The following is a 23,925-nucleotide window of genomic DNA, read 5'->3' as shown; positions in this document are numbered from 1 at the left end:
TGGTAGATGTAAAAACAAAACAAAAAACAAACAAAAGAAAAAATAAAAAATACCCTAATCTGATCATCACAATGAGTAAATGTTATGAGATAGTGAGAGATGATATCCTTATCCCTCTTTTATCACTTAGGGCAGGGATTGTAAATGACAGCCTGTGGAATCAACCAGCCCTGCTACTCAAATAATGTTTTGTTGTAATACAACCATGCACATTATTTTTCTTTTCTCTTCCTCCCTTCCTTCCTCCTTCCTCCCTCTTCTCTCTCCCTTTCTTTTCTTTTTTCTTTTCTTTTCTTTTCTTTTCTTTTCTTTTCTTTTCTTTTCTTTTCTTTTCTTTTCTTTTCTTTTTCTCTTCTCTTTTCTTTCTTTCTTTCTTTCTTTCTTTCTTTCTTTCTTTCTTTCTTTCTTTCTTTCTTTCTTTCTTTCTCTTCTACAAATTATCTATAGCTTCTTTGGCACTGTAACAAAGGAGTTGAGTAGTTACAATAAAGACCGCATGGCCTGCAAAGCCTAACATTTTTACTGTCTTGACTTTAATAGAAATGTCCGCCAACCCCTGGTTTAGGAAATGGAGGACTAGACTTTCTTAAGGTCAAGTCAGAGGCAGATCTAGAACTTGGACCCAAGTCTCCCAGCACAGTTTTTTCCTGTGTAAAAGAGTAGCCTGAGCTCCAAAGCCTTATAGGCAAAAGCAATGTTGGTCGCAATGTGGCTCTTCCTCCCCTTGTCATCTTGGAAGACAGCTGCTCCCTACTCATCCTTTGCCCTGTGGTTCTTCTTCAGGGAATTCTCTGCTCATCAATTAGGGACTGATCCCTGCACTCAATCAGGGATGTGACAGCACACAACCTCGGGGGCATCATTTCTCCTGCAGACTTCATGAATATACTCCCACTGCATCACGTGTGAGTTTTTGCCCCAGAAATCTGTGATGGTGGCCCTGCCGCTGATTAGAAGCATTCGCTTGGTGTTGTTCATGAAGGAACAAGCACTCCAAAAGAGGGAGCTGACCAAAGGTGCGACGGGTACTGTGAGGATGGCAGTGAGCTCCCCCACGCTAGAAGTGTGTGGATGTGGGGTGAGAAGGCAGAAGAGATTCAGACATCAGATGGGGAGCTGGACTAGTTTACTCAGGTCTCACCCAAACCTGAGAGGCCATGTTTAAAAAGAGAACGATGAGACAACCAAGTAACACGTAAACAAAAATAAGCCATAAGTGCAATTTTCTTAAGATCCCCTGAAAGAAGAGACCTTCCCCTTGTCTTCCTTTTTTTAGCATTGCAGAGGGAAACAAGTCCCCGACAAATCAAATTAATATTTTCCATCTACTGTGAAACTGAAAGCCAGCATTACCTTCTTAGGAACTGATAAATGGTCCAAGAAATCAGTGCATTCACGCATGAAGAGTTCCCACACTGCCTCTTACTGCTTTCTCAAGTCTAATTGATCAGTAGGAAGTTTTGGATATGTTTCCGTGACTTCATTTCAGGTTTTATCCTGCGCATGGGAGAAAAGAGAGAACAAAACGTTTCCACCTCAGTGAGTTGACTTGCAGAGCAGCAGGATTTCCAGAATCCAGGAAATCACCTGGATTTCCAAAACCATGTTTCCCACCACAGGCCCTGGGCATCTGTCTTGCCAGTGGCTCCTCAAGTTACTCAAACTGTAGAACTTACATATCAGTTAGAAATAAGTTTCCTCTCTCTGAGTGACTTTGGGGTGCCAATTCCTCCTGATGCAAAGCATGGGATGCATAATGAGAAGAAATCTAAATTGATGTCATTTTGAATTATGCTTCAGAATTTCATGAGCCCTCTCCAGTTTATTGTCCCAAACCCTCAAAGGACCCCAAATCCAGTACTGAGGAGTCTGATTCAGGTTCCACTGGCAATGCTTATTGAAATTAACTATTGAAGCATCATGAAATAAGAATTTTAACATTTAAAGGGACCTTGAGAAGTTGTCCTCTCAACACCAAAAAAAACAAACAATCCATTGAAGAAATGGGCAGAGGACATGAACAGACACTTTTTCAAAAATGACATCCAGCTGGCCAACAGACAGATGAAAAGACATTTAACATCACTCATCATCTGGTAAATACAAATCAAAACCACAATGAGATACCACTTCACACCTGTCAGAATGGCTAACATTAACAACTCAGGAAACAACAGATGTTGGCGAGGTTGTGGAGGAAGGAGAACCCTCTTGCACTGCTGGTGGGAATGCAAACTGGTGCAGCTACTCTGGAGAACAGTATGGAGGCTCCTCAAAAAACTGAAAATGAAGTACCCTATGACCCAGCAATTGTACTACTAGGTATTTCTCCAAAAGATACAGAAATGCTGATTGGAAGAGGCACATGCACTCCAATGTTTATAGTAGCATTATTAACAATAGTCCAAGTATGGAAAGAACACAAATGTCCATTGACTAATGAATGGATAAAGATATATATAAAATGGAATGTTACTTGGCAATGAAAAAGAATGAAATCTTGCCATTTGCAACAACATGGATGAAACTAGAGGGAATAGTGCTAAGCGAAATAAGTCAGCCAGAGAAAGACAGATACCATATCATTTCACTCATATGTGGAGCTTGAGAAACTCAACGGAAGAAGGAAGGGAAGGAAAACTAAAGTAAAAACAGAGAAAGAGGCACACTATAGGAGACACTTAAATACAGAAAATAAACAAGGTTGCTGGAGGGGAATGGCTGAGGGGATGGGCTGAATGGGTGATGGGCATTAAGAAAGGCACTTTCCAGGATCAGCACTGCGTGTCATATGTAAGAAATGAGTCACTGGATTCTACTCCCGAAGCCAAGACTACACTGTACGTTAACTAATTTGAATTAAAAAACAAAAGTTGTCTTATCAAAAAAGGTCCAGAGAGATGAATAATAGTAACAACTTTCCATGTTTGTACAGGACTTTCTGGTCTACAAAGTGCTGCTGTAGCCTAATTACCTTTGTTAAGATAAAATGGCTTCTCCCAGATTTCAGAGTGCATTAGAGAGAGCAGACCATGTTCTACTCAGCCTCGGGTTTGTCTCCTGCTCTCAGCTGGTATTATGAACAAGGCAAAAATCTGACAACTTAAAATCATGACTACAAGGAAAAAAGAAGTTCAGCTTTGCAGCAAACAAGTGATGAGTTACCTTATGGCAACAGAACTTGAGGTCCTCGAAGTCTGTAATCTTCACGGAGGACAGGCACTTGTTCAGATCAGGGATATGCTTGCGTTTGTATTTGCGCTGCTGAAAGATCATTAGAAACAGGATTTTCAAACACGAACTCTTTAAGGACACAACTTTAGTAGCCACTGCATCTTCCATTCATTCTCCAATATGCACGAGAACAGATGGCACATTTTGTCTATAAGCCACTAACAGTGGAAAAGCCATTTCTGGGGCTCAGCTCATGATCTCACAGTTGGTGAGTTTGAGCCCTGCATCAGGCTCTATGCTGATAGTGTGGAGCCTGCTTGGAATTCTCTCTCTCTCTCTCTCTCTCTTTCTCTCTCTTTCTCAAAAATAAAATAAAATAAAATAAACATAAAAGAAAAGAAAAGCCATTTCTGAGGCATAGTCTGACCCATAAAACCACAGAATTTTAGATCCAGAGGATAGAGGCTGGTGAGGATGTCTAGTCTAAATGTCTTATTTTACTTATGAAAAGAAAAAATCCAAGGCTCAGGACAGTCATATATAGCAGACACATCAGAAAGATAAACTTTAGTTTAGCACTTGCCCTGTGAGAGATAGAACATTCTTCTCAATCTTAATTTCTGCAAATACTGGATCATAGAACTTTAGCATCAGAAGGTACCTGGGATGTATTATTTCAACTCATCATTTAGCAGATAACTAAATAAAGCCCAGAGTGTTAAAGGGCTGTCCAACATGATAATTCTCCTAAAGAATCTCAGAATAGTCTAGAAACTCTAGTTTCCTTGAATGGAACCAGCCACGTTTTTTGTTGTTGTGGTTGTTACAATTTTTAAAAAATAACATTAGTTTTAAAAATCTGATTACAAAGGTAATCATGGTTATTACAGAAAATTTGAGAAACAAAGAGAAACACACAAAGTCAAAGTAGCCCATAATTTCTATGTCTAGATAACTCCTGGGAACCTTTTTCTGATTGTATTTATGATTAATATTCAATGGTGTCATAGTTACCCATCCTTTCACAATGCGGTTTTTAAACTTAATATGTTGTGACTTTTTTACGTTGTTTTTTGACTCCCTCGGTATTCTGTTGCAACATCATGTATTATCCACTTAAAGAGTTCATTTTACCAACTAAACCAGGAAGAAACTCTCATAACAATGTGGAGGACTTTTGAAAGTCTACTTGGCTGCGTTTTAAATAAATGTTTATCACAGATAATTTTTTAACTTGTTCTATTGCCTCAGGGTGCATGATGTATGGTGCCTAATGGTGGATCTAAGCAGATCTAAGCAGCCTAATGGTGGATCTAAGAAGTTCCTCAATTTTACACTAATGAGCAAGAGAAAGCATGAGTTATCTGCTGTAGGGTAGATGGCTCCCTGTATATGTGAAAGGAAAACTGTAATAATTCTAGAATGGGCTCATGGGCTATGGCTGGTTTTTCTAGTAGGGTTATGGCACTGGAAAAAGAAATCTATTAGAGGCTCATTAGCTTCCACAGTAGCAAAGGAATCTTGCAGCCAGCTGGGGACCTCCTACAGGATTTGGGACATATGCCTTTTGTTGATGTCTGAAACCATAGTGACTGCATGTTGTGGAAATTAAAAAATCAGCAGCCAGTTGGAAAATAAAGAAACTGAGACAATAGAAGCAGTGTTGGAGCTGTGGGAAAGTGGGCACCAGCCCTCTGTCTTGAGGGGCGCTCACTATTATTTTCCATGGGTCTGACCAACCTCTTGACCAAATTGCCTGGTGGGCATACCAGTGAGGAGGGAGAGGACAGTCCTTTGAGAAGTCATACTAACTGTTTAGGGTAACAGACCCATAGTTGGAAACCTTGTTGCTTCTGCTATGGTGGTCTTGGCTAGAAGAGGCAACGAGAAGCATTTGAAGTGCATTTGAAAGGATATAGAGGGGCGCCTGGGTGGCTCAGTCGGTTGAGCGTCTGACTTCGGGCTCAGGTCATGATCTCATGGTTCGTGGGTTCGAGCCCTGCGTTGGGCTCTGTGCTGACTGCCAGCTCAGAGCCTGGAGCCTGTTTCAGAGTCTGTATCTCTCTCTCTCTCTGACCCTTCCCTGCTCACACGGTCTCTCGCTCTCTCAGAAATAAATAAAATATTTTTAAAAATTTAAAAAAAAAGAAAAGAAAAGAAAGGATATAGGGGGAAAAGAAAAAAGCCAAGATTCAGTTTGGGGTCTCAACTTAATGACTAAGAGGTGAATGGAACGGGAGTTTGCAGTAGCCACTGATGTCTTGGAACTAGAGAAAATGGACATACGCGCATGTATACATTTTGGAGTGGTTGACAAAATGAATCGGTGAGAACGGGCAAGATTTTTGAGAACTCTGTTAAGAGAAAGGAAAGAAGACTGACCAGGTCTGGTGGTGGAGGCCACATTTGGAGAAGCAGGGCAATGCCAGGACCGAAACAGACCCAGAGCTAGACTGTCTGGGACTGCTGGGGGCAAGACCTTACCCTATCGCTTAAGAGGGGTGTGATCTCACGCCAGCTACTCAACCTTTATGAACCTTGATCTACCCATTTGCAAAATGGGGATAGGAATGTTACCTACCTTGTTGGAGTGTTGTGAGAGTTAATAAATTAACCCACGTAAGCTGTGACATATATAAGCAGGGACATGTGTGACAGATAGTTCCTCGTAGCTGTAAACATTATATATGTGTTTGCTTTTATTGTTAAATTGTTATTTTTATTTGAAGTTTATGTATTTATTTTTGAGAGAGAGAGAGAGAGAGGAGGGGCAGAGAAAGAATCCTCACCATCAATGTGGAGCCTGATGAGGGGCTCGATCTCACGAACCATTAGATCATGACTTGGGCTGAAACCGAGAGTCAGATGCTTAACTGACTGAGCCACCCAAGCGCCCCACTAATATAGTTGATAGTTGGGAAGAAATGAAGGGGAGAAGGAAGGATGGCAAGAAAGGAAAAGTCTGTAATAGATTGGGGAAATCCATTCCAAGGTAGCAGTGCATTTATTATATTCCTGTGGATGATCATGTACGGAGGCATGAATTACTTGATAAATAAGGCTCAAAAGATGAAGGAGCAAGTAGGCAAGCTGATTTTAAAAGGAGAAAATACTGTATCCTTTTGAAAATGAGGCTTCAAGAAATGAATTTCCCTTCATTACTGAGAACATTTGCTGAAACATTTTGTCATTCCACTAATTATTCTCTTTGTGGATCGCCACCACTGCCTACTCACATCCAACATTGTGCAAGCCATTTAGCACATTCTTTTTTCTAATTTTCATGTAGTCCAACCTTCTCAATTGTGAGTTAGGAGAGGGCATCGGGGTGTCTTAGATATCTACCCAGTGCTTGGCACATGCAATCCCCCAGCACATGGAAATAGGAAAGCAGACCTATTAGATTTAAAAATAGATTGGATATCTTCTAGGAGTATACTTGTAGGAGTATTCTTTCCTTAGGTAAGTTTCTCCTGTCGGAGAGCACATTCTATCTCCCTGGCAGATTTTCAAGCTTCTTTGCTCTGGAGGAGAGCTGGGGGAAGATTCCCCTTCTGGGACCTCAGACCTGACTAGTAATGGGCCCTGCCTCCATTTCTATGAGGAAGGAGCCCAGGAACGGCTGCACCAGAGACAGTTTCAGACCTACCAGGAGAACCATCAAATCATGTCCCTAAAGAGGAGCAAAGTGAGAATGACTAATGAGCAACAGCCCGGTGACAATCGTGTCAGCATTTTACTAGTAGTTTATGATTTGAAACATGTAATGTTTAGACCGTGTCCCTATGAACTGAATATCGTGTCTTTCCCAAATTCATGTGTTAAAGCCCTAACCCCCAAGTGTGTTGGTATGTTTGGAGATGGGGCCTTTGGGAGGTAATTAGGTTTAGATGAGGTCATGAGGTTGGGGTCCCTGTGATGGGATCTGGACTCTTACAAAAGGAGGAAGACACACCAACGTGCTCTCTCCCAGCCATGTGAGGATGCAGGGAGAAGGCGACCACCTACAAGCCGGGAAGAGAGCCCTCGCCATAACCCAACCATGCTGGCTCCCTGATCTTGGACTTCCCAGCCTTCAGAATGTGAGGAATCGGTATTTGCTGTGGAGACCAGCCAGTCTGCGGTATTTCGTCATAGCACTCCAAACTGACAAAGACACTCGTGCAAATTTCTCATGCGTGACAAAATCATGTGAAAGTCACTCATGTATTCAGTTATGAGAACAAGTAGTTTCACAAATTCCAATGAAAAATAATACTACCAATAATATGGTCAGTACTGACTGGGTGTTTACCATATGCTCAGCTCTGTGGTAAGCTCCCACAAACGTTACTCGATTTGCTCAACATGACCACCTTATGATATAGGCACGATTATCACCCCCTCTTTACAGGGAAAGACCTGAAGCTGAGGGAGGGTGATTCATTTGGCCAAGGTCACAGAGCAGTGACCAGAACAGCATAGATTGGAACCTCACAGGGCTCTTGACTTAGCTATAGGACTTATAAAAAAATATCAATGTGTGTGTGTGTCCACAGATGACAAACTGATTGGAGGCCACGTGGGCAGAGTTTTTATTAGAACGAGGCACAACCACTACCTATAAGGCCTACCGCTCTTCTGGCTGCAGGCGTGTAGATATTTCAGTGAGGCCTGCCGGAAGGAAAGGCTGGATTGTGGCCAACGCTTGTCCGAGGTAGTAAAGAATCAGGGATCATTGATCTCGATTTATAACTCTTCAATAATGGATGGAATCAAGAATGAACTTTAAAAACCTACTAGGATTCATCCAGCTGGCTTTCCCAGAAATAGATGTGTATTTGTGGAATTTGTTTCTGTAATATCTCGTTAATTTTTCAGAGTTCCCGGTGTGCGTGGCACGGATTGCAAGCTGGCACACACGCTCGTGCAAGTTCACTTCAACGAGCAGGCTGTTTCCTAAGCTGTGTCAAGTTATAAACTTGGAGTTGTAAAGCATCGCAATATTAGGATTCCTTGTTTTTTTCTTGCGGAGTTCATTAGCCACCGGCAATTAGCACGTTTCGCTGCACAAAATGGTATCATTTGGCATGTTCTGCCGCCATGGTCATGGATGTGATACTATCAGTTAAACTCCACGTGCCATCTGCTCTCAGGCAAAGATAAAGTGGGATGAAGGGGCTCTTCGGCCATCTCTTACCTTCTTAGCTACAAGAGGCTTGTTTGAAACAAAAATGACCATGTGCAGCACTCAATGTACCTCTTTTGGAGAAACATCATCTTGGCTTTTTGGCTTTTCTGTGGGGTGAAATTAAAGAACCTATATTAGTACTTCGAATGACTAGCGACAGATCATTACAGTACTTTACTAAACCTGCTCTTTTCAGAGTAGCCCAACAGAATTTATCCTGCTTTAATTCTCCTCTTGAGAATCACAGAATGAATATTTATATTTATGCAGATGAAGAAATAAAGCAATGTCACAACTTAAAGGTTGGTCCCCTCTGGCTACCTTAAGGTGACATTGCCCTGCTTGTTTACTCTTGTAGTATTGTTTAGCTTTCTTCTCCCATCACTTGAGGAGAAAGTTATGAAATGCAGTAAAGATATCCAGGAATTTCTTTAAGACAGAAAGTCTTATACCATCCTACCATAAACCATGCCAGCATATACAACTTCAGTAGCTTGGCCGGACTTGATACATGGAGATTGCATGCACCTGATAATCCCCAGTATGGTTAGGAAGATGCCCGAAATAGGGCAATATCAACACTTGTCACCCATCCTTATCCTGGGCTTTTTTTTCCCATTGGGACCATCCAAATAATCCTTGGGAGTTTCTTTAAGTTAGAAGAAAGTCATTATTCAGGAAGGAGAGATTAGATTCTGGCCTCTCGATTTTTATGTCATTTGCATCAACTTGCAATGCTACTCAGAAAAAGCTGGGAGCTGTCTCTTAGGTTTAGACGAAGTGCTCTGATGACTCAATATACAAAATGAATGTCTTGTGGGTCTATCTCCTTTCCATTAAATTCATCAGGAGACCGCAGAAGACTTCAATCGAATGGAAGCAATTACCCAAGCAGCATTTACTACAAAGGATGCGCTTGAGGGACTTTTCCTACTGGAACCCTGAAAGGCAACTGTCGAACTAATTATCTCGCCCCTTCTGACCACCTTATTGATCCTTTTAAAGGGGAGATTGGGTGGAATCTCCGGTCGGGACAAATCAGCTTCGCAACTCTTAGCCCTTGAATGCCTGGTGGTAAATTATTATGTCCAATTTCAACGGCAATAATTGGGGTCTCTGGTCTAATTTCTCTCCGCTTTCCTAACTTTGGGGATCATTTTAGGTCCTTGGGAAAGAGACACAAGTATTCAGAAGAAGATTGAAAGTCTTTATTGAATCCACAATCTTATTATCTGTATCAAATACTAAGTTTTGCTGAATCAGAATCTATTTCAACAATATCTCTAAATGACACGTTTGCACATCAAAGCTTGAGAAGCACTGTGTGTACCATGATTTGGGGACTTGGAGGTTATTCTAAACTCCTTGAGAAGGAGGTATGGTGGGGTAAGGTGGACAATATTGTGCATCTTTTACTATGTGGTATTTCCCGTGACGCTAGGCACACAAAAGAGAACAATTAGTCTGACTTAGAAGCGCCATGCATCGTGCAGACTTTCCTGGGCTCCTTCCGGACATAAATGCAGGCAGCGCTAGATACCACTGAGGTCTGAGGTCCCAGGGGAAGGGACATCTCCCACCTGCCCTTCTGAGGGCTCCCCAGTAAGGGCTGCATGTGAGATAGAAAGATGTCTGTGTTCCTTAGCATGGAGGTTCCCAAATTATACTTGGCATCAGAATTACCTGGGGTGGGGGTGGGGGACTTGGGTGGGGGGTGGGGCTCCACCCCTGAAGTTTCTAATTTAAAAAGTCAGGGATGGGACCCAGAATCTCCATTTCTGATCATTGCTCAGGTTAATATGGAAGCTTGTGGTCAGGGGCCACCAGCCTTTGGGAAACACTGCTCTGGGTGTTAATCCATTTAAAGCATTTGCTTTAAACATGTACTAACTAACTTATGTTTCACTTCTGCTGTGTTTACAACTAGTTCTAATTTCTAGGGGTCTGTCCTTGAGTAGATTGCTTAACCCCTCTTGGTTGTTTCATTTGGGTTAATTTTAAGATAATATTGCAGGTACTGCTAGGTGCTGGGTGTGCTCTCCATTTTTCTTTCTACGAACACCCTGCTTTCCTGGGTGGTGTATGCAGAGTTAACGCACTGACTTGCTCTGAGACCATGTGACTCAAATATGGCAATGAGGTTTAAACAGGAGTTGCAGGATGTGGCTTCTGGAAAAACTTCCTTGAAGGGGACAGAGTTGGTAGCTTCTTCCTTTTTCATATATATATGTTCATTATTTTTGAGAGAGAGAAAGAAACAGAGCATGAACAGGGGAGGTACAGAGAGAGAGGGAGACATAGAATCTGAGCTATCAGCACAGAACCTGGTGTGGGGCTCAATGTGGGGCTCGAACTCACAAACCATGAAATCATGATCTGAGCCAAAGTCAGACGCTCAACGAACTGAGCCACCCCTTCCCCCTGATCTTTGCCCTTCTTGTTGTCTGGAATACGGCTTGATAGCTGGAAGTGTACCAGTAGTCTTGCAAAGATAATAGCAGAACAGAAAAACAGAAGGAGCCTGGCAGGTTGCAGACACCCATTCTGGCCTGGGCTCTGGTCATATTATAGGAGAAACATCCTTTACTTGTCTAGGTCATTCTAGTTGGAGTCTGTTACCTGTAGGCAAATGCTATCCTAACTGATGCAGATCTCTCCATCCTGGACTTCCTTCTCCAAGAACAAGGTCACCTTTTGACATTTGGACCCTTTGTGACTCTTTTGCCGCCTCTTTATGATGAGGTTTCATAATAAGGTCATTAGAGTTACAAGTTCTTACAGTTCTCGCCTTCTTGCTACTTGCCAACCCCATGCCTATGGTGGTTATGAGGATAGAGGGGGCTGAATTAGATAGGAGATGGAAAAATTACAGTGATTTGAATGAGAAATCTATTCTAATTTCATTGGCTATAAGATATTGAGACTGATACATAATAAATGAGGAGTTTGCACATCCAGCCAGGAATTTTCACAGTGCCATTCAAAAGCCATTAGATAACATAAAATGCTGGGAGACTATCAGGGGACCCCCGAAAAGAAATATTAGCAGTTTCCATCATTAAATTTATGCTTCTCTTGATAAAGACCCTAGAAGCATATAATCAGAGTTGGTATTTGAGGAGATAGATGAACCTGAATTGGATGGGCATTGGAAAAATTATAATAATGTGAGTGAGAAATGTAACCGAGTTGGATTTTGGGGAAAAGGTTTACCCTTGACCTTGAACTCTAGATATTTCCTAATCTGGTGAGTATCAGAAATTCGGTAATTTCCTAAGATTCTATAAGCTATAACTATAATCCTATAACTACTTGTGGAATAAAAGGACTAGTCTTCCCCAGCCATGTCTAGGCTGGCTTGGTTTCTCTCCCGTGCTTCCATAGTTACCTGGAGTGATGGTTAAGAATGTAGAGACAAATTGTCTGGATTTTCATCTTAGCTGTGACTGAGGAAGTGAATAGCCTCTCTGGGCCTGAGGTTGCCATTTGTGAAATGTAGACAATAATGATATTTACCTCTTGCGTGAGGATGATTGAAGTTAATCATAACCTTTTAACATAAAGCACTTAGGTTGGTGTCTGGAACTTAGTAAGCTGTCAATAAATGCTATTACATTGATTATTGAATAAACTATGATATAATGCTCTATTTATTCTGTTAGATTGCCAGCTGCTTTGTGCAAGAAACGTGTCTTATTTCTTGATGTGGTGGGTGTTCATTTAGTATTCAATCCATCATTACTGAGGCACACAAATGAGTGAAATACCTCTCTGATGTTGTCCTCCCTGTGGAAAGTGCCTTACTTTACAAGATAGCTTTGCAGATTTATGTCTTATCTCCTCCCGTACCCTAAGCTCCTAGCTTCTGTTCTAAATCCTTCTGTTTAGTATGAGCTCAATAAACATTTGTTGAATAAATGAAACATAAGCAAACCCTCACACACCCAGAGTCGTCATTTGCCATTTCCTGATACGAACTCTTAAAGAATGTGTGGTTGGGTGATAGCAAGCTCCTTGCTGTTCTTTAAATGTACCCTGCCCTTCGCATCTCCACACCTTGGCTCCGGTGGCTCCCATCTGCCTGCCTATCTCCACTTTGCCTGGCAAACCCACATGCATCTCTAAGTTCCAGGGTAGACTCTCTTCCTGCAAAAGTCTGTTCCGATCTGCTCAGGAAAAGCCATCTCTCTATCTCCCTCCCTCGTCTACCCTCACCTTGTCTTTTTACTCTATATGATTTCATTGAGGGCTCATGCTGTGTCTTTTATGTTATAGAACCTAAGCACCTCGAATCAAATAGCACTTGACATAGAGCAGGCATTCAAATAGGCTTCTTAAGGGAATAGACACGCTGATCTATAGAAAGATATACGGACAGTCCTCAAATGAATGTGCTTTTCCATTCTAAGTCATACATAAATAATCACATGCATTCATAATAGCAAAATGCAGTATGAATCCCCCCCTCTCGTTAGAGGTAGTTAATTACTTTATCCATATCTCCTTACCCAGGATGCTTCTGACATAAAGCATTCCTTCGGGAGCACATAGCCCAGGTTTTGGAGTTCAGTTTGCACATATGGAGCAAGGGGAAGACAACTGACTGGCACAGTGTTTGAGCCTTGACCTCGGCTTTGTTGCCTTGGTGTTCAAAACCCAGTGATGCTCTTTCTGGAAAGGTAAGCATGCTTTTGGAAGGGCAGAACAGAATCTTTGTGGACATGACCCTTGTATGTTCATAAGAAGAAGCCCCGGGTTAATAAAAATATCAAGAACCACAGGGGTGATGCTATGAAAACCTAGGAGAACAATAAGAAAGAACATCCGCGTGTAGCAACATGAAGAGACATGAGTTGGTAGAGAAAGCCTGTGCCTGAAACCCCCATGCCTGGTGGTGGACACGAAGAGCCCCATGTCTGTGGCAGCCAGGCCTGTTTGCATCATTGGATTAAAACCATTAATGCAAATGGTTGCAATGAATTCAGAATGACTTTGAACTTAGGCCTCATGGTAAGAGGGGTGTTGGTGATTCCAAACTGGTATCTTAGTTTTGCTGTTACAAATAGAATTGCTTTCTGGGACAAAATGTCATGCGTGCAGGAACATCTAGTCTCGTTCTGGACTGATTATTTCCTGGAAACAATTACTGTGGTCAGGTCAGAATTTTTTATTTCCCTCCCCCAAACAAAATGGTGTGTGTGTAGGGTAGTGGCATCCTGTGTGGAAGGGGCTGGAGAGAAGGTTTTGAAACCTAATTTCCTCAGAGGGAGGCTCAGCGAGGAGATGGACTAAATAAATGCAGAAATGTTTGGGGTGTGGCTGGCAGCCCACTGTCTCTATGTAAATACAGTACAACTTATGCTGCCCTTATTTGTCTGGAACAGCACAACTAAACAAACATCCTTGAAAAATGCATTTTTCTTTATGTTTGCTTGTTTGATGCTAGGCTCTTCTGCTTATTTGCTTCAGGATGAAACTCTGGACCCAGGAGGTTGTGTGGCCTTGTACCTGACCCAGACTTTGCAGCCCTCTTGGGCTTGCCAGCCTTTCCCCTTCTCCTCTCCCCTCCCCTCTCCAACCCACACCCCATTCAGAAACCCAGACAAAACCACGCTAACCTTGAGTTGCATTGGCCCAAGCCAGTCATATCTGAAGGGACTAGTCCCATAGTTGCTGGAATAATCTTATCTCCTTTCTGGTAGCAGAATGTCTTCTGAGTCTATCTTCCATGGAAGATCCAAAGGTCTGTGGTGTGGGCTGGGACAGCAACAATTTAGAGAATCCGGAGAATTCTCGCCCCACTGCTGAGCACGCCACACACCCATGCGTCAACAGTCAACAAGGAGCCTACGCTTACAGCTTACACGTTGATGCTGAAAGAGTTTCTGGCTGGTGGAAACGTGTCCCTAGCCCCCACACTGTGGGTCTCAAATGCATACACATAGTAAAGAATAGATTGGTCTTGGTAAATATTTTATTCTAATTTAAAAGAAGTTGGCACTTATTGGCCACCTAAGTATGTTAACATCATTATCAAATAGATTTTCCCAAGCACCCTGCGAAGTAGAATTTACTGTTCTCATTCTAGAGCCAAGAAAGCTGAAGCTTATATGGAGAGATAAACAACTCACGTAAGGTTGTGTTGCTAGTGAACAGAGCCAGAATTCAAAGTTCAGATATGCAAGTTGGACTTGTCAATGGGGAGAAGAGAAAGACACTACACACCATAGTAGAGCACTGTTTATTTATTTGCTTGTTTATTTATTTATTTGGTTTAATTGATATAATGTTTGTTACTTTGTGTAGAGGAAGAAATGGAGTGGATTGAATGGAAGGTCCTTGAAAGATAGATCCATGTCCTAAACCCTGGAACCTGTACGTGAGATCTTACTTGGATAAAGTCTTTGCAGATGTAATTAAATGAAAGACCTTGAGATGAAATTGCTCTGGATTATCTGGGTGGGCCCTAAATGCATTGACACGTGTACTAATATGAGACGGGATGAGAGAGAGAACAGACATAGAGAGGAAAGAAGGTTATCTGAAGACAGAGGCAGAGATTAAGGTGGTGCAGCCCTCGCCAAGGAACACCTGGATGGAGAAGCAAGGAAAAGTCCCTCCCTAGAACCTTTGGAAGGAGCCCAGCTCTGGATTTCTGGCTTCTGGAACCGTGGCAGCAAAAATTTCTGTTGTTTTAAGCCTTTTGGTTAGTGGTGATTTATTATAGAGGCCAGAGGAGACTAATAAAGGAGGTAGCGCAAGTGAGTGGCAAGGGCACCAGACTTACAGACTCCATTCCCAGCTCTGACTTTCATTACATTTGACCTTAACATGTGGCCTTCTGGGGCCTCAGTTTCCTTATGTGGAAAACACCTGTAGCGAGACCCTTTCTGTGCCTGGTGATCCATAAATCAAGGATTTAGGAGCACTGCTCTCAAGTTCCATCCCAGTGGCCAGTGGGTGGGAGCACTAATTATACGGTGACCTTTATCTGGGCAGAAATGGTTGAAGATGAATAATTCAAGATTCTCCTTTAGAAATATGACTAATGCATCATTTGCTTTTTTGCGGTGGGCTTAAACCACGAACTGTTGGCTTCTAATTCCTGGGTGCAAATTTTAAAGGAAAATAGTGAAAAATACTAGAGATTACGGGGACTAGCAGCTGCCGTATGGTGACACGTATGACTTAATGGCATAAAAATCTAATTGAAGGCAGTCTATTTTGGACAAAGCATAACCTAATTCTTCCTCCTGCCAGGAATGGTGCCAAGTGGTTTCTCATCAGGCAAGCTTATCAGGCCTCATTCCTCAGATGTGCTAGTCCTTGCCTGATAGTAAAATTCATGGTAAATATGCTTTTTCCAGCAGGTAGATTTCTAGCATTTGTGCGACTAGAATGGGTAGGTATTCTGTTTTAAGAACCACCATGTTTTATTCTATGTGGGAGACACAGAGCAGTTTGGAAAGCTTGTCTAGTGCTATGGGTTGATTATACGGAGAGGAGCAAATTAAGAATCAGCAAGAATCTTTTAAAAAATACCCTTTTATTTTTATTTTTTTCTTATTTTTTATTTTATTTTTAAAGAGAGAGCATAGGCAGGGGAGAGAGGGGCAGAGGGAGAGAGAGAGAAAGCATGAGCAGGGGAGAGGGGCAGAGAGAGAGAGAGAGCACGAGTGAGGGAGAGAGGCAGAGGGAGGGACAGGATCTTAAGCAGGCTCCACATTCAGCACAGAGCCCTACACGGGGCTTGATCCCACAACCCTGGGATCATGACTTGAGCCAAAATCAAGAGTCGGATGCTCAGCTAACTGAGCCACCCAGATGCCCCAAATATCCCCTTTTAAGATAACCAACAGAGGAATGACAACGCGACTGCCCGTTGGTGAAATCTGGGATATATTTTTCCATTACAAGTGTCAGAAGATTATTGGGAACTTGCCTTTGCCTGTTTGACTATAATTTCCAGTTCAAATTTCTCCCAAAATGTTCCATTTTCTAGAATCCAGCTGAGAAGACGGAAAGGACGGGGAGCATGTAGCCCTTGCCGAGGGCCTGGTTCATAGCACCTCCTCATGAATGTGGACCGAACAAACACAAGAGTCATCCCTGACAAGCCAGTTCCAACCCCGAGCAGAGCCAGCCTGTGGCCTCTCATCAGCGTGGTGAACACCCAAAGCTGTGACCTCCAGCGCTCACTCAGCGGTTGTCACCAACTCTCACAATCTTTCCAGGCTACTGTCTTTGCCGAAAGGGAGTCACAGTACCAGCCAGAGGACTTGTGCAAATCCCCAGCAAGTCCAGGTCCGTTCGGGAGATAAACACAAATCAGACTGGGAAGACGGGGAAGGTTAAAAGGTGTTGGAGGGAGAAAAGTAAGTAGCTGGGGGAGAAAATATAAAAACACAAAAGGGATCATACAATTTCCCCTGCAGACTCGTCCTAACTTAACTCATCAACTGACTTCCTTTTTTCTTTTTCTCTTTTTACATCATCATTATTATTTTTTAAAATATAATTCATTGTCAAATTGGCTTCTATACAACATCCAGTGCTCATCCCAATAAGTGCCCTCCTCCATGCCCATCACCCCCGTTCCCCTCTCCTCCACCCCCATCAACCCTCAGTTTGTTCTCATTATTTGAGAGTCTCTTGTGGTTTGCCTCCCTCCCCCTTTGTAACTACTTTTCCCCTTCACGTCCCCCCGTGGTCTTCTGTTAAGTTTCTCAAGATCCACATATGAGTGAAAACTGACTTCCTTGTTTCTTAAAGTTTTATTAAAATCCTATGTGCCAGGCTGAGTTCTAGGCACTAAGGATGTAGAAATGAACAAAACAGACATGACCCCTGCTTACAGGGAGCCTCCATTCTAGGAGAGCAGATGCCAGTGGAAGATGGAACAGTGTAACATGGTTCTTGCTGTGAAAGGAAGCTGCAGGGCCACCCTCACCCTCTGGCCATGCCCAGCTCAGTCCCCCTGAGACCACAGTCTCTTCTTCTAATTAACAACATGCTGCCTATCTTCTCATAAAGGGCGAAGAAGTTGTAACTGTGTGAGGTGATGGATGTTAACTAAATTTACAGTGATGATCATTTTGCTATAGACACATCGATCAAATCATTGCATTATATACCTTAAACTTAGATGATGTTATATGTCGGTTGTATCTCAATAACATTGGGAGAAAAAAAGAAAGTGCAATATAGTAAAATATGATACTATGGAGTGTGAAATGTTTCAAAAAAGCACCCCCCCCCAACAATCAATATGCAATCTATTAGTCTCTAGTTAATACACTTCTAACCACTTTCAGGCTGTGCAAGAGGGTGTTCTCCCTCACTGGTGTTGCTCAAGATTTAGAGACAGTGCTAGGCGTGTGTCAGGTTTTGAATAAGTCTGTGGAGGGTATAAATCGTATTGAATCTATGTTCAGACACCTCCGATGAACTTCAGGTGATAGATCCTTTCACTGTGAAATCAGAATATCTTAGAAAAAATAAGTCCGTAACGTAATGTGCATATAGGAAGTGCTTAATGAATGAATGAGTCCAGGGTTTCTTAAAAAAACAAACAAAAATTTAAAAAATATTTGAGTTGTTCTATTTATCACATCAAAAGCCTATTAGATGAATACTATTTGCATCCCCATTTCACAGATGCAGATTTTGAGGTTTTGAGTTAAGAACCATGCCCGAGACCACGTTGCCAGAGAGAATCAGAAATGGGGTTCAAACTCAGGGGGTTCGGTTCTAAAACTCCTAACACTATGTTGTGCTACTTCAGATCTGGCTTGGGGGTGGAGGGGAAGGGGTTGGCATTCAAAGTTTTTGACTGATTTCTTCCTCGAGAGAGATTTTCAAATTCCTTGCCATTTGGTTTTCATGCTGATGTTACTGTTGCAGGACTTTTTACCCAGGATCCGTCGCCTCGCCGCTTCGAAGAACGAAGAGGACCCAAAATGAACAGCAGACAAAAATTTATTCGAATATAAGATTAGAAAGAGAGACTAGTAGAAAAGCTTTCTTTACAGAGAGGGGACATTCGAAAGCGAATGCCCCAGGACTTTAGGGGAGGGTCCTTGTTCTGTAAGGTTCTGGTCAGCCCTCCCCCTTCGTTTCCCCCTTCTTCCTTCCCAGGTTCTACCCCGGATCCCTCTAGGTGCTGGGCTGTCCATTCCTGATTGGCTCATTTCCATTGTATGAGGGGTGGTCTATGGCCGTACTTAGGTCTTTTGTCAAAGCCCTGGGGGAAACCTGAGGGGAGTAGGTGGGGTCTGTTACATTCCTAAGAGGAACCTTTTGCCGGAGGGCTTTGCTGTGGTCAGACACCCCCAGCATTGTTCAAAAATAGCTGTTTTCCCCCAGCCAGGGACCTCAGGTCCTATCCTTCTGCCCCTCTCTGCCTACTTAATCCTATCTTCTCCTATCATATTACCCCATTTGCTAATTTGAACATATTTAGCTTTTCTTCAGAGCACTGGGAGAAAGTCTTGTTCTCCTAGGTGTGGTATGTATGTTTCCCTTTTCAGCCTCAGGGAAGACTGACAAATTAAGTGAGATGGATAGCTTTCTGTTACAGATTTTAAGGGGGCCAGAAAGATCTCCCTACCCACAAAATCTCCCTGTTTGCTTCCTGATGTTTAAAATCCCACCAACGCACCTTCATTGCTTGGTTTCAAGTCCTGTCCTCTGTCAAAATGCAAATAAGTCAGGGATTGATAAGTGACATTGTAAGTCAAGCTGCCTGGCAGCCTGCCTGCCGACTGACTAAGTCACCCAGGCGCCCCGCAAGCTGTTCCTTTGAATTTACCCAAACTAGTTTTGTTATCGTCTTACAAAGATTAAAGGCAAATAAGAGGTCTCTGCCCTCAGGAAGGTCTGGACTCTGGAAGCAGACAAACGTAAAAGAAATGCAAAAGTGTCTTAGACATAGGTGCACAGAGGAATTCCTCCCCCAAAAGGGAGGAATACACTGCTCTACTTGGAAAGATGAGCACAGATGTCCCTGAAGCCTAAAGCCCTTCACACCTTAGTATAAATGAACTACAAAGATTTTCTTTTTTTCCAGAAGGTGTATTTTGGTGATAGAAGATTTGGAGTGAGTGAGTTCAAAGGAATATTACAGAAGGAGAAAGAGAATGACAGCAAGAAAAAAAGTTCACAAAGAAAAACTTGGAATGAAGTTCATAACACTGAGCTGATTTCAGAACTGAGAGTAGATTGGACCCTTCTCACCTATATTAGCCTGCCCAATTGTCAGGCCATGTGTTAAAACCACATAATAAAAGAAGAATCAGTATTTTTGCAAAAGGGTTCATGTCTATCTATAAGGCAAAAAAGATTGTTGTGACGGACTGACAGGCATATAGGCAGGCACTTCCTCACTGAATATACCAGACATCAGCAAATTTGTTTAATAAACTGCCAGGAAGTTAACGTTTTAGGCTTTAGGAGCACTATGGTCTTCATAGTGACTCTGTCTTGGCGTCCGCCATTGCCCTGTAAAAGCCCAAGGCCATTTTTCAAATGAGTGGGTGTGGCTTCAGTAAAATTATTCATGTAAACAGATAGGGGACTGAATTTGGCCCATAGGCCATAGTGTGCTAGCTCATGGTTTATATCGTTTAATAGACATATTAATTAATTAATTATTTTGTTTATTTAATTTATTTAAAAACATTTTTTTTGAGAGAGAGAGACAGAAAGCATGAGCAGGGAAGAGGGGCACAGAGAGAGAGAGAGAACTTTCATCAGGCTCACACTCAATGTGGAGCCCCACGCATGGCTCGATCTCACAACCATGAGATCATGATGAACTGAAATCAGGAGTTGGATGCTTAACCAACTAAGTCACCAGGCGCCCTGCAAGTTGCTCCTTTGAATTTATGAAAACTAGTTCTGTTATTGTCTTACAAAGATTTGACCTGTCAGTAAAAATTACCTGCCTGTGATCTTTTGCAAATGGCTGGATGAGTCCATTACTTAAACTATATGTCCACTAACTCCATCTTATAATGAGAGCTGGACACAGATTTTAGCTGCTCTAGGAAGCATTTTTAAAATTTAGAACTCTCATATATTTCCATCCCTGATGGCTTCTTTAATCAACTATGTACTCAAAATCTCCACTCTGAGGATCCATGGATCCTCAAACTCAACCTGCCCAAACTTATAGTCAAGACCTGTAGGGACACCTGGTGGCTCAGTCGGTTAAGAGTTCAACTTTGGCTCAGGTCATGATCTCAAGGTTTGTGGGTTTGAGCCTTGCATCGGGCTCTGTGCCGAACGTTTGTTCAGAGCCTGGAGCCTGCTTCAGATTCTGTGTCTCCTTCTCTCTCTGCCCTTCCTCTGCTCGCATTCTGTCTCACTCTGTCTCTCAAAAATAAATAAATGTAAAAAAATTAAAAAAAATCTATAACCCACTTTTCCCAATTCTTCTCCTCTCTCACCCTTCCACACATGGTTATCTAGATCCATGCATGGAGCTATCTGCCACCCAGTGATGCAAACCAGAAGCTTGGAGGTCATTCTTGACCACTTCCTCCCCCTCACCCCAATGGTCTACTATTCACAAAGTCAAGGCGATTCTACCTCCTAATCTCTCCTAAACTGAGATACTTCTTTTTAACTCCAGTGCGGTCATCAAAGCCTAACCTACTAACTTCTCATATCTGAACATTTTAATGGTTCTGCTGGATTCTGCTCTCACCTAAATGTCATGTCCACCCTGTATTTATCTGGCCATATCCATCCAGTCAGTGGTTTCAGACTGCTCTTAGGGTAAGGAATAAAATCCTCAAACACCCTACTAGACTTTGCATTACTGACTCTAACAAACATCTTCATTTTCCTTGGAGACTACTCTCTTTTCCCCTTTCTCTGAAACATCTGAATTAGGTATCATTTTAGACCTTTATTTTGGTTTGTGCTTGTGGAAGATGTGTATTGATCATTCTGTTCTTCACCAAATTTTGTATCTGTACCCTTTGCCAAGTAACACTCCCGTGCTCTCCCGTGTTGGTGACACATAATTTCCTACCCGTGAGTTTGGTCAAGTGACTTGCTTTGGCTAGTAGAATGAAGAGGGATACTGAGCCCAGTCTGCAAGAGTGTCTTCCTGAACCTCTCCCTCCACCGGAAGAAGAATATACACTTTGGTTCCATGAAAAGGATGAGGAATATGCAGAGAGGAACTACCAGCTGAGACCAGCCTACATCAACTCATGCCCAATAAATATATAAGAATATTGCTGGTTGTTGTTTTAAGCCACCGGGTTTGGGGTGGTTTGTCGTGTAGAAATAGCTCACTGATACACTAACACAATAATCTGCATTTTCTTGTGTGGTTTTATAAAGGTCCTCAGCCTTAGTTGATACATTTAGGTTGGGGTTGGGGGGTGGGGTGGGAGCGAGGAGGGTGTGGGAGGGGGGTGGGGGTATTAAAAGGGTTAAAATCAACAAAGAAGGCATACAGGGATCTCATTCCTCCAAGGGAGAACAGCAAATTTTTGCCTGAGGATCAACTCCAGTAATAATTCCTGACAATTTCTCCATGACTTTGCAAATAGAATAAGGGCTTTCTTGCCAACCCTCAAATATGGTGGATGAACTTGAGCATGGATCTCTTCCTTGCTCTTCAGCCCCGGGAGGGATGGCAAACCCACCGTTGCATCCCCAGGGACCATGCTGAGAATCCCAGGGCTAGTTTCTGAAGGGACACAGTCTACCTGCTTCTTCCATAAAGACACAGTCTGTCAGAAGAGACCCTTTAAAGGTCTTCCCAGCTTTAAACGGCACATCTTGCTCTTTTTATCCTTGTCTCTGAATTTCTCTTTGAAAAGCTGTTGAACGTTTGTGGCCTTTATATTTTCTCAGACTGACAAAACCAATTACTAAGTGGATGTTAATTAAGCCACAGGGCCAAGTCATTGGCAATTCAAAATGAAAACGATGACTGCATGTGGCTGTCATACCTTGCCCCCAAACGCCACAGCAAAATGCTGTGCCTTTCAAGGAGACTCTTGAAATTAAGACTCTCTCACCCATAAATGTTAAGTGACTCGGGGGCTGTAAAGCAAAGTGTCCTGATTAATGTGCCATCAGGTCTGCTGTGTCAGAACAGCAACAGGGAGTGAAAAGTCAGCAGTGGACAGTTTTCATAGCATTAGTGCAAATAAAGGCATGCACAGATGGCTGGATGTGATTCTCTCAGAATCCATGTTTCAAATATATGTTTTAGTTTTGCTTACATCCACCCCGAATTCCAAAGCAGACATCTGGAAAGGAGAGGCAATGAACTCTCCTAGCTAAAATGTTCTGGATGTTTTCTTTTTGGTGGGGGGAGGTGGAGAAGATAAGATATTTGAACAATTCATTCTTTCTCTGCTTTTAAATGAGCCATAAGAGGTTGTCTTCAATGGCCTGGGTTTGCAAGATGGCCGCCTTTATCTATCCAATGCCTGACAGACCATCACTAACCTGACCCTCTACTCTAGAGGAAGAAAGTGAACTAGGCCTCTAATCTCCCTCCTCTCCAAACTACTTAGAGGCAACATGTCCTGAAAAGTGTGTGTCCCCTCAGCAATGACTTCCTGTGCTGTCTCCCATCACAGGACCCCCTGGCCTATGGGGTAATGTGGCAACCCAGAGACCTATCTTGCTTTGCAGCGCTCCGAATGAGCGCAGGAGGCTCCTTGCTGTATTGACTGAGGACCAGGAGGCCATAGGGCAAGGCTGGGTGGTGAGTGGCCTCCTTTTGGGGAAGAGAGGCCTGGGAAAGAGACTCCCCACTGATGGGCTGAAGCAGGGGAAGGGGCTCAAATGAGATTGCATGCGTTCAGGGTGGTATGGCCGTAGACAGGGGAAGAAGTTCAAACAGCCAGGTGTGTTGAGGGCCCTTTGGGGATCTGGAGGTAATCTTGGTTGGAGCATCAAGGGCAATGGGGAGTGTGAAGAATTCTTGGGCTTCCAGGTAGACTCCTGGAGAGGTAACATGGAGAGCCCGCAGGGTCCTTACCGCTTCCAGGCTCCTTCCTGGTGGGCACGTCCAAGGTCTCTTGCTGAGGCAGTGAATGTCAAGTCCCACAGCCATTGCCCCTTAATCTCCTGTAAGTGGGAGAGGTAGAGATGCAGTCTGGGGCTTGCTGGTCAAAGTGGAGAAGATTCTCCCGGTTCTCACAGTGCTTCCTTGACAGACTCCTTAGGGGGAACTGAGGAGAGGCCCTGCAGCCTCTTATCTGCACCTCTGGGCAGGGTGGCTCCATCCTTTGCACACAGCTAAGAGGCCCCATTGCCAGAAGCTTCCAGGGGACATCATTGGACTTGCTGTTCTCAGAACACACCGGGGTTGTTCAGTTTCTGAATTCAAGTGCCACTGTGCCTCAGGTATGTCTTCATCCCTTTCCAGGGGAAAACTTTACATGCACTTTTTTTGCATCTTTAGTGAGGAAGGACAGAGCACACAGTCTGCTGCAAATGAGGGAGACAGACGTGAGAAAAAAGGTATCTGAAATTTCACATGAAAACCTCTAATTTGTCACAGGACCTAGGTAGAGACCAGTTATTAGTACCCTTTAAGTTTT

At 42.9% G+C, this 23,925-nt stretch overlaps 1 protein-coding gene across 1 annotated transcript in view; it reads right to left on the bottom strand.

Moving 5' to 3' along the window:
* Window positions 1-23,607, bottom strand: part of PLEKHG7 (pleckstrin homology and RhoGEF domain containing G7) — a 63,732-nt gene extending 40,125 nt beyond the window's left edge. Inside the window, 7 exon segments of the mRNA XM_039236621.1 lie at window positions 1,354-1,497; window positions 3,166-3,264; window positions 6,743-6,847; window positions 23,005-23,096; window positions 23,099-23,180; window positions 23,183-23,310; window positions 23,313-23,607. Coding sequence (XP_039092552.1) covers window positions 1,354-1,497; window positions 3,166-3,264; window positions 6,743-6,847; window positions 23,005-23,096; window positions 23,099-23,180; window positions 23,183-23,310; window positions 23,313-23,607 — 945 coding nt within the window.
* Window positions 23,608-23,925: the final 318 nt, after the last annotated feature.

Source organism: Hyaena hyaena, unplaced genomic scaffold (genome assembly GCF_003009895.1).
Source record: "Hyaena hyaena isolate Hyena2069 unplaced genomic scaffold, ASM300989v1 scaffold_113, whole genome shotgun sequence".
NCBI lineage: Eukaryota > Metazoa > Chordata > Mammalia > Carnivora > Hyaenidae > Hyaena > Hyaena hyaena.
This window is presented reverse-complemented; position numbering and strand designations above follow the sequence as displayed.